Source organism: Galeopterus variegatus, unplaced genomic scaffold (genome assembly GCF_000696425.1).
Source record: "Galeopterus variegatus unplaced genomic scaffold, G_variegatus-3.0.2 Scaffold6235, whole genome shotgun sequence".
Lineage (NCBI taxonomy): Eukaryota > Metazoa > Chordata > Mammalia > Dermoptera > Cynocephalidae > Galeopterus > Galeopterus variegatus.
Genome location: NW_007732346.1, coordinates 26,919 through 38,215, shown reverse-complemented (window position 1 = coordinate 38,215; position 11,297 = coordinate 26,919). Strand labels below are relative to the sequence as shown.

General features: G+C 54.8%; 1 protein-coding gene across 1 annotated transcript; it reads left to right on the top strand.

The window, feature by feature from the left end:
• Positions 1 to 5: 5 nt before the first annotated feature.
• TMEM59L (transmembrane protein 59-like) lies at positions 6 to 5,225 on the top strand. The gene is made up of 8 exons (XM_008590622.1): positions 6 to 155; positions 974 to 1,118; positions 1,195 to 1,298; positions 2,410 to 2,562; positions 3,431 to 3,533; positions 3,983 to 4,100; positions 4,197 to 4,314; positions 4,597 to 5,225. Exons 1-8 carry the CDS (start codon positions 6 to 8, stop codon positions 4,723 to 4,725), a joined length of 1,020 nt encoding a protein of 339 aa, XP_008588844.1. The 3' UTR covers positions 4,726 to 5,225.
• The last annotated feature ends 6,072 nt before the right edge of the window (positions 5,226 to 11,297 follow it).

Genomic DNA, 11,297 nt, shown 5'->3' with positions numbered 1-11,297 from the left:
CGCCGATGCCGCTGCTGCCGCTGCTGCTGCTGCTGACATCGCAGCCTGCTGCCTCCGCGCCGCCCGCCCGCGACCCGTTCGCCCCGCAGCTTGGGGACACGCAGAACTGCCAGCTGCGATGCCGCGAGCGCGACCCCGGCCCGCGGCCCTCGCAGGTGAGGCGCGTGCGGCGCCAGTCCTGGGACCCGGGATCTCTCCGATGGGGGCGGCGCTGGGGATGCGGTTGCCTGGGATGAAAGCAGGAGACAGGGGTCCCTCGGAGGGTCGGGGAGGGGGAGGAGTCGAGAGCCGGGGGGGAGGGTCTCCACTGGGGGAGGGGCCGGAGGTTCCTCCGATAGGGACGGGGGTGTTCCTTCCGCGGAGGAGGGGCGGTGGGTCCCTCTGGTAGGGGAGGGTTTGGGCATGTAGATTCTTCCGATAAGTGCGTGAGGGGGTCCTTCCACGCGTGGGTGGGGCTGGAACTGAGGCTCCAGATGCCATCTCGCAGGCTTCCGCTGCACTCTGCTGCGCAAGGACCCTCAGGCGCTTATCCCCCACCTCCCTCAGGCCTGAGGGTCCCCCCTCCTCTTCCACATCCTCTTCCCTGCTCCTCCTCGGGGCTAGCAGCTCCTAGTCATATCATCGTCACCGCCCAAGCCTGATGCAGAGGGTGACCAAACCTCCTCCTCTGAGTGCCCCGCTGGGCTTGGGAATCCCTTTCCATCCGTCCCCTCCTCCCTGGAGCCCACGGGGGGGGCCCATTTTGCCCCACTCATTGTGTATTTCATGGCCCATTCCCCTTCTCAAGCCCCTCCCCCTCTCCTCCGCAGAGCTGAGAGCCCCCATTAATATCCTCAGCCTCCCTCAATCTCATCCCTATCTCTCTAGAATTGAGGGGGACCAAACTTTCTCCTTTCTTCCCTGGATGCTTTCAGTCCCCCGCCTCCTCCCGCCCCTTCCCCTTGCCTGAGCCACGTGTTTCCCACCTCCCCAGCCTGGGCTTGAGGGCTCCTCCGAGTCCCCATATGACAGAGCCGTTCTGATCAGCGCTTGCGAGCGTGGCTGCCGCCTCTTCTCCATCTGCCGATTTGTGGCCAGGAGCTCCAAGCCCAATGCCACCCAGACTGAGTGTGAAGCAGGTGAGGGCTGGTCAGGTGGGTGGGCTAGGGTGAAGAGAGGTGGCCCACCCCAGTCAACCCCTCCTCCCCCCTGCAGCCTGTGTGGAAGCCTACATGAAGGAGATGGAACAGCAGGCCTGCAGTGAGGGCTGCTGGAGCCAGACCCTGGAGCCGGAGCCCGAGTCCCAGCTGGAGCAGAAGGTGGACACCCTCCCACTTGCGGTCCCAGACCCACCACCTCCCCTCTAATCCCCAAATCTGCACTCACATCTAGACTCTCCCAGGCTCCATGTTCCTTTGCCTGGGTGACCTCAATCAAGCCATGTCATGTCTCCAGCCTCAGTTGTCATCTCTGTGACAGGGGACCAACCTCCACCCCCCATCCTCCACCACCTTTAGAAAGGTGGCAGAAAACAGCCACCATTTATCAAGTATTTGTCCTGGTTCAGGCCTGATACCAGCCTGTCCCAAATTCTTTGTGTCACTTAGAGTCACCAAGAACAGTGTCACCCGTATTTTGTGCCCAGGGAGAAACTGCCCAGGTCCCACAGTTAGGGTTGTGCAAGAGGCAAGGTTTGGCCACTCCTCACCTCATGCATCTTCAGTGCTACCAGAGCTGCCAGGTGCTGGCCTAAGCACTTACCCTGTGATGAGCAGGTGGTCACTTCATCTGGAGGGGCTCAGAACTGAGGTTCAGGGAGGAATAGCCTCCCAAGCACACACACATCATCCTGGGGGAGAAATAATAACTGCTCACCTGTCATAGTCCATGGGCGAGTCTAGGCAATGATGCATCAGGGGAAACTGAGGCACAGAAAGTTGTGCAGCATAGCCAGAAACCCCTGAACTGGGACTCCCCAGAAAGCCTTTTCCTCTTCATCCATTTCGCTCCATCTTCTCTGGGCTTTTACTGTTTAGAAAAGCGCACTGCACTATTGGCCCTTCCCATCTGGAGCTCCCTCTGGACACTGTCAAAATAAGAATAATGAGGATGGTGACATTTTTAGTAATAGCAGTTACTATGCATTAGGTGCTCGTGGCACTTGGCAGACATCATCTAGTTGAAATCTCATAGCAACCCCATGAGGAAAGAGAGTCACCCCCATTTCAGGGCTCAGAGAAGGCAATCCATTTCCCCAGGGTGCATGGCAAGCCAACTGCAGTGCTAAGGTCTGTGTTCACTATATGAAGCCCTGTGGTTCCAAATCACTTAACCAAATTCAATCACAGTGAATTCTCTCAGCTCCCCTGTCCCAATTGGTTAATGCCCTACTTAAGTGACATTTTTGTGCCTTGGGCTTCCCCTCACCAGAGAAAGGTCCTGGAAGCTCCAAGCGGGGCCCTCTCCCTCCTGGACTTGTTTTCCACCCTCTGCAATGACCTTGTCAACTCAGCCCAGGGCTTCATCTCCTCCACCTGGACATACTACCTGCAGACTGACAATGGAAAGGTGGTGGTGTTCCAGGTGAGGGCTCTGGCAGGGGCCACACCAGAGTGGCAAGTGGGTGGTCAGGGTGAGAAGGTGGGATGCATTGGTTCTTGGCTCATGAGATGCAAAGTCCACCGTAGGCGAGCTTCAGGCACAGCTGGATCCAGGGGCTCAGTGTCTCACTCCTCCTGTTGATTCTGCTTTCCTCTGGTGACTTCATTATCAGACGTGTGCTTCTCTCCTGACAGTACGGTAGATGCCAGAGGCTCTAGCTTACAACCTCTCCAGGGTTTTTTTTTTTTTTTTTTTTTGTGTGTGTGTGTGTGTGTGTGTGTGTGTGTGTGTGTTTTCGTGGCTGATGGCCAGTCCAGGGATCTGGACCCTTGACATTGGTATTATAGCAGCCCACTTTCTGGGGGTTTTGTTGTTTTAGATGACCGGTAAGGGGATCTTAACCCTTGACTTGGTGTTGTCAGCACCATGTTCTCCCAAGTGAGCTAACTGGCCATCCCTATATAGGAATCCGAACCCGTGGCCTTGGTGTTATCAGCACCACACCCTCCCAAATGAGCCACGGGCCAGCCCTCTGGGGTTTTTAACTAAGTTGGGATTTACTGCAATTGGTCTTGTTTGGGTCATGTGACCATCCCTCAGCCAATCACTGTGATTCTGTCGGCTTGGCCTGGGTCAAGTTCTTAGTTTGGGAGCTCAAGGGTGGAGTTAAGGCAAATGGAGTGGCTCATGACAGCAGGGAACAACGTCCCTGACATCACAGGCCACAGCCCATAGCCTCCTCCACTCTGGTAGAACTAGGTGCATGGGACACTAGCCCACTGGGGCACAGAGAGGTGCCTATCAGGACCCTCCTAATGAGCCTCTCTGTGCTATCTTGTTCTTGGCCCAGACCCAGCCCGTAGTAGAGAGCCTTGGGTTCCAGGGAGGCCATCTGCAGCGAGTGGAGGTGACCTGGCGGGGATCCCATCCTGAGGCCTTGGAGGTGCATGTGGGTAAGGTCCAACCTAGACCATTGTTCCTTCCATGGGTGACCACTGCCACAAGGAGTCCTCCTGGCAAATGGACCCTGTATGATTGGGATCTCTATCTCTCAACTCCTGGGGTTCCATGTTCCATCTCCAGTGTTCCATTGTTTATCTCAGAGTTCCTTGGTCTATCTCCCAGGGTTCCCTGGTTCATCTCCTAGGGTTCCTTCATTCACCTCCCAGGTCCCATGGTTAATCTCACAGGGCTCCATGGTCCGTCTCTTGGGGTTCCATGGTTCTATGGTTCTGTGGTTCTAAGAACCTCCTTAGGTCCTATGGTCCATCTCCCAGGGTTCTGATCTCCATTCCGGGACTCCATGCCCGAGTGCCCCAGGTCCTGGCCTCTCTTCTCCCCCATGGCTACTGCAGGCTCTTGGCAGATGCTGGAACCTGCTAAGTGGGAAACTATCTGTCAGACCCTGTAGGCCCCTTGGACAAGGTGAGGAAGGCCCGGATCCGAGTCAAGACCAGCAGCAAGGCCAAGTTGGAGTCTGAAGAGCCGCAGGACAATGACTTCCTCAGTTGCATGTCCCGGTGGGTGGCAGGACCCTGGGGGTGGGGTGGGGGTGAGGCTGAGGGTCTTCCTGACCCCGGCTGGGGCAACTGAGTGGTACCTGCTGGGTGGGGCAGGCGCTCGGGACTGCCTCGCTGGATCCTGGCCTGCTGCCTCTTCCTGTCTGTGCTGGTGATGCTGTGGCTGAGCTGCTCCACCCTGGTGACCGCGCCAGGCCAGCATCTCAAGCTCCAGGTGGGTGGCACTAGTGGGTGGTGCTGGGCTGAGGGAGTGGAGGGAGGCAGAGAGAGCTACTCTTTAGACCTGGATTTGTCCACCCCCTGCCATGGACACAAGGACCCCTGACCTGCTGCATGACATTGGACAAGTTTCTCCACTCCCCTATGAAGTGGGGGAGAGGAACGCCCATGCTGAGTTGGGGCATCATGAAATCAGGGGTGGAAAGGAGCTTTGTTGGGATGGCGGGGCTCCCTCTTTCCCTCCCTCCCTTCCCTCCTCCTCCCTCTCTCCCTGCAGCCTCTGACCCTGGAGCAGCACAAGGGCTTCATGATAGAGCCAGACTGGTCCCTGTATCCTCCCCCATCACACACCTATGAGGACAGCCTCCCACCCTACAAGCTGAAGCTGGACCTGACCAAGCTGTAAGCCTCCATCAGCCTGGGCACGGCCAAGCGCAGCAGCCCCTCGGGCCTCACTTGCCCTGTGCCCAGGAGTCCGAGGCCAGGGTGGGACCCTCCTTGGACTCTTCCATCCCCAGATTCTTCTTCTCCCCCCAGTCCCACCCCTTGCTGCCCTGAGTCCTGGGGGCATGATGCTTCTGCTGGGGTGGGGGTGGGGCGGTAATTTGGCCTTGGTTTCTTCCCGTCCTGGCTTTCCCCGGGGTGTGCTACTTTCTGTCTTCTGTCATGTGGCTTTCTGAGTATTTGAGCCCCAGTCTTGTGTCTCCTGCCTTCTTCCTTCTCTGCCCCGTCTCTGGGGGAGGCTGCAGGGCAGTGCCTCCTGCCAGGGCTGCCCCTCCTTCCCCTGCACACCACCAGAGACCCAGCCCCCAAGAGAGGGGCGGAGCGGTGGGCAGCTTCATGCTGGAAGGGGGCTGGGGTTGTGGCATGGGAATGGGGAGGAATAAACTATGTATATAAAAGACATCTTGGTCTGAGCCTGCTTCTGTCTGCCCTTGGGGGGTGGCCTGAGCGTGGCCTTGACCCCTGCTTAGCATTCGAGGGAAGTCATGCAGGATGGGAGCAGCCACACTCTGAACAGGCCACAGCCCTGTCCCTCCATCTTTCCTGTCCATTCTTTGGGTTCTTCTAGATCCTTCCAATAAACCCGATTTTAGCTTCAGTTGACTGGAGTTGGTTTCTGTTGCTTGCAACCAGAGCTTCCTGGCTGATGCAAGGCTCATCTCCTGGGCAGAGTTCAAAATGAAGGACATGGTGGTCCCAGCCAACAGACAATGGGGTGGAGGTGTCCAGGGGCTCCAGGCAGATGCAATGAAGGGTGGGTGATGGGTTAGCGAAGTGCATAAGAAGGAGCTGAGTGGGGCTGGGTATCGACCCCTTCATTCCACCTTGCTCCAAGTTCTGGAAGGTTGATCCACTCGGGTCCTCCACCTTCCACTAGAATCAGCCAGAGGGACCACTGGCAGGAGGTGGGAGAAGGGAGGTGTATTAGTCCATTTCTGTTGCTTATAACACAAATACCTGAAACTGGGTAATTTATAAGAAAATGAAATTTATTGCTTATAGTTTCAGAGGCTGGGAAGTCCAAAGTCCAGGGAGCACATTGGGTGAGGCCCTTCTTTGGTGGTGACTTCAGGGACACAAGTTATCACATTGCGAGACAGGTAGAAGCAAGAGAGACTCTCACGTGCTCTCTTTTTAACACCAACAGAACCATGCCCATGAGCACACATGAGCACATCTGATCACCTCTGGGAGGCCCCACCTTTCAATTATCATACTAGGATTTCTCACCCTCCAAGGTTACAGTGGTGATTAAGTTTCACTGACCTTGGGAGAAACATTCAATCCACAGCAGGAGGAGTCACGACCTTCCCTGCTGTTCCTCCTGGCATCCCCTCCCCAAGACCACATCTCTTGCCAGGCAGCCTCTCCTGCTTCTCTGTGTCTGGGAGCCTCAGCCTGGGTATGGTGACAACTCCCATTGTCACTCATCCTGGGTTCTACACCACCCCACTACTTACCCAAACCCTGTCCATACGTTTGAAAATAGCCCCCACCCCCGCCTTTTTTTTTTGAAGCTGGTAAGTACAGGGATCCGATCCTGTGACTTTGGTGTTATAAGGTTGTGCTCTAACCAACTACCAGCCAGACTGAAAATTGTGATGGCTTTATCACGACTCTCCTGAATCATCCATTCTGAGCAGCTCCTGCTTGCTGCTGGGACCCTGCCTGGTACCATGAACATCGGGATTCAACCAAGACGCTGTTATGGGCCCCTCGGGGTCATTCTAGGCCCTGCGTGTGGCTTCAGGGCAGCCCCTAAGAAAGTTGCCTAGGGAATGAGACCTGGGTGGAGGTGAGAAGGGACAGCAGGCCAGCCCTGCCTCGTAGAACTTTCTTCCATGATGGAAATTTTATGTCTGTGCCTCCCCAGCCACCTGGAGTTACTGAGCCCTTGCAATGTGGCTGGTGCAACTGAGGAATTATGTTTCTTATTTAGTCTGAGTTGATGAGCATTTGAGGTTTTTCTCCTATTTTTTATTGTGGTGTAAAAATATATATATATGTATAAAACATAAAATTTGCTGTTTTAATGAGTTTTTAAGTGAGCAATTCAGTGGTATTAAGTTTATCCACAATTGTGCAGTTACCACCTCTATTTAAATGGCTGCTGTAACCGATCAGCCCAGCTTGAAAGGGAACCCTATTCATTCCTACCTTGCATCCCCACCTGCCCCCAGCCTCCCGTCTCAATGGCTCTGGACGTCTGGGCAGCATCTTGATTCTTCCTTTCCTTATCCCATCTCCTTCTATCTACAAGGCTCATCTCTTGGCCTCCAGAGCCCTCCTCTAGCCCACTTGCTTCCCTTTGTCTCCATGGCAACCACCCAGGTTCCAGCTGCCTGCCTCTTGCTCAACTGTGCCGGCCTCCTCTTGAGGCTCCTTGCCTCCCCTCTAGCCGCCCTCCAGTTCCATCCAGTATAAAGCAAATCCAATCCCAGACATCACCTGCTTCCAATTTTACTGTTACCACGAGGAGCCCAAACATCCAAATGTACCAGCCAGACCCCCACAGTATAGCCCACTAATATCTCCAACTGCTTCTGCAGAGGCTCTGCCCCTCGTTCACCATGCTCCAGCCATGGGGTTCTCTCTGGATTTCTTGAGTGTATCACTTGTCCCCTCCAGTCCCAGGGCCTTTGTACCTGCATGTCCCCCTGCCAGGAACATCCTCCCAGCCCTGCACTACCCAAGTTTTCAACTAAATGGCTCCTCCTCAGCAGAAGATATCCCTGCCTCCCCAGACTGGGCCAGCATCCCTTGTGACACCCGTGTTTGGTTCCCTGTCCAGATTCCCTGCTCTTGCTACATTTGTAATTGATTAATACTTGCTTGTTTCAATGTCAGCATCCTTTCACACAATTTTATAAACCCCATGAAGGGTCTCCTATGTGACCCGGCAGTGAGGAGGTGATCAGTTTCCCTCTCAGACTCTAGAAGAGCCTCTTTCAAGGTTTCCCAGACCCAGCCTCATTCTGTCAAGTCCACTCCCTATGTGGGGTCAGGCCATGTCCCTCCCTGGCTGACCCTCGACATGTGACTCCCTGTTGCTCTCGGACACCACCTGATTTCCCGTGCCTACCTTCTTTTTTTTTTTTTTTAAAAAAAAAGATGACCGGTAAGGGGATCTTAACCCTTGACTTGGTGTTGTCAGCACCACACTCACCCAGTGAGCAAACCGGCCATCCCTATATGGGATCCGAACCCGTGGCCTTGGTGTTATCAGCACCGCACTCTCCCGAGTGAGCCACAGGCCGGCCCCCGTGCCTACCTTCTAAAGGCTTTCAATCCTTGCCAACCTGATGGCCACCTCTCCTGCTATGTCCCTCCCACCTTTTGGTCTTGGAGACCGAAACGGGCTCATCCTCTCTGTTCCCAGCAGTAAGTAGCCTCAATGATGCAGCCTCTGGGCCTTTGCTATAACTCTCCTGCTGCTTGGAATGCCGTCATGGGTGGCAGGAATCTACCTTGGCCCTCTTGCCCTCTTCCTCCTTCCTAACAGAACTCTGGTTTGGTCTGGTCCCCATTGGCCTGTGTGGCTCAGGGGAAGTTGAACAACCTGACTCCAGCCTCTTCAGGGGTTGGTGGGATTTATCAGGAGAGAGACAAGCACTGTGAACTGGGGTTGCTGAGCTGGGAGGATGTAAATCTGGAGCTGTTGAAGGCCATTTATCACCTCCGCAAAGTGCCCGTCAGAGGGATGGAGAGAAACTGTGTGTTTTGTCATTGTTGGGCTTCCTGGATCAAGCTGTGCCTGAAGTTCACCCTGGCCCTTGATTTTCTGCATAAGCCCATTTTGTTGGTCTTCTTGGAACTGAAGAGCAGTGACTGATTCCTCTTTCTCTCACTTCTCTCTACTCTCTCAAGACTGAGCCCCCTGAGGGAAGAGTGTTTTTTGTTTTCTTTTCTTTTGTTTTTTACTGTTGTGTGTCTAGTGCATTAATCCTTTTAATGTTTTTTTTTTTGGCAGCTGAAGGGTACAGGGATCCTAACCCTTGACTTTGGTGTTATTAACACCATGCTAACTAACGGAGCTAAACAGCCAGCCCCCTAGTGCATTAATTCTTGAAGCCCCAGTGACCAGTGCAGGGCTGGGCCCAGAGTGGATGCCTCCTAAATGTAGGATGAAAAATGCCAGGCAGTGTGGGTCTAAACTGTGAGCTCTGGGCCGGCCCCGTGGCGCACTTGGGAGAGTGCGGCGCTGGGAGCGCAGCGACGCTCCCGCCGCGGGTTCGGATCCTATGTAGGACTGGCCGGTGTGCTCAATGGCTGAGCGCGGTGTGGGCGACACCACACCAAGGGTTGCAATCCCCTTACTGGTCACGAAAAAAGACAATAAATAAATAAATAAATAAACTGTGAGCTCTGTGGGCTTGTGGGAGTGGGAGAGGTGGCCCTTCCCACCAGGTGGTGAATGTTGGCTGCCTGGAGGAGGTGGCAGCTGAGTTGGGCTTGAGGAATGGATAGAATCGGGGAGAAAGCAGGTATCCCAGGTGCAGGTAAAAAGTGTCAAGTGTCTGTGTGTTTATCAGAGCTGTGTGTGTGTGTGTGCATGCGCTGTGTGTCATGTCCCCTCACATGACCTGCCTTTCCATGGGCTTTGCTCATTGCTCATGGGGTCCACTGGACCCAGCCCCTGCTACCCCCTGCCTGCCGCTCCCTCTACTTCCCTCCCCAGCCACACCCCTTGCACGGCTGTGCCCTCTGCCAGAAATACTCCTTCCCTAGCATGCCTGGCTCCACTGCTTGGTTCAGTTTTTGAATCTCATGTCACCTCTGCCCTGAGGGTTCCGGGCCCCCCTCTCATGGCCTGCTGAGCCTTTCTCCTTCATCTACTCTTTTATGGATTCACTGCCTGTCTCCTCCCCCACCCCAGAGCGGGTGTACTGTGAGGGCAGGACTCAGTCTGCTGTGACCCCAGCATCCATAAACACAGGTCACAGAGGAATTGCCTGACAGGGGCAACTGGGACCACTGGAGAGGGGCCCTGAGGGCCTTGCAAAGGCCTTGTGGCTGCTCTGCCTGGTAACTGACCCTTGGTCCTTTCTGGAGTCTTATGAGAGAGACCCCCTTTGACCATGTGGCTGAGGACCAGACTCACCATGGCTCTCTAAGCCTCAGTTCCCTCTTCTGTCCCCGGAGCCCTCCCCTCCCTCCATCTTCCTCCTGCACCCACCACACACAGACCTGGTGGTGGGTGGGTGTCTGGCTGGCGTCATGGCAACCGGCAGGAGCACCCATGTGTCTGAGTAGCACAGGGTTGCCATAGCAACTGGCCAGTTCTGGTTCCTTGGCGATAGGCCTGAGTTCCAGGCCTAGGGGTAATAATCCACCAGGGAAGGGAGGGAACAGGGTGTCCCTGGCGTCCAGTGGGCACACAACAGACACTGTAAATGCTTGGAGGGACGGATAGGGGCTCATAGCTGTCTCTTCCAGGGGGTGTGGGAAGACCTCAGGCCGGGCTCCACCTGGGGGCTGCATAGGTCCCTGCTGGGCTCCATGCTGCTCCTGGCACGCTCTCTCTCCTCAGGGCCCCCACAGAGGCTGTTCCCTCTGCCTGAAAAGCTGTTCCCTCTGCACTCCTTCTGGCCAACTCTCTAGCCAGAATGCCCCTCCCTGATCTCCTAGCTCAGCCCAGGCCCCTCTAAATCACAACACCCCAACTCAAGCCTTTGTCATGTTGACGATTAAGTGACTGCTTGTTTGCTTGTGTGATGATTGATTTAATATATGTTCCCTCTGCCAGATGTGATGAGCTAGGCATCTTGGTCACAGCTGTGTCCCACACACTGAGGAGGCTGCTCTCAATACATCTTTGTCAACAATGCTCTCCCTCTTTGCTCCGCCTTGCCTGCTTCCCCCAAGCCAATTCCTCATCTCTGTCCCTTGAGTTCTTCCTGATGCTAGGCTCAGGCCCTCCACCTTATGGCCACCCAGAATATTCTGGAACATTCTAGACCCTTCTGGAACATTCTAGACCCTTCCGCCATGTTATGGAATGTCTTGGAACATTCTAGAATGTCCTGTTCCCTGCTCTTTCTAAAGCTGGAACACCACCTCCTCAGAGAGGCTCTCTCTGACCTCCTGGCTAAACAAATAGGGAGACCTCTGTCTCAGTCCATTGCCTTCATGGCAGTTATCACCATCTTCAACAGTTTTGGTCACTGATCAGTGTGCGTGTGTCTCAGATTTGTTTTTCCCATTAGAATATACATTCCAGAATATTCTGGAACATGAAGGTAAAGATCTTATCTGGCATGCTTACAGTCAAATGTCCAGCGGTAGCCCAGCACCTAGTCCCCGGGGCTCCCTTGGGCCCCACCCAGTAGGTCATCTCCTAGAGGTAGCCCCAGCTCTGACTTCTATCATCTTGGGTCAATTTGACTTTTTTTAAAAAAAATAAATCAGCTTTTAGGCCGGCCCGTGGCTCACTTGGGAGAGTGCGGTGCTGATAACACCAAGGCCACGGGTTCG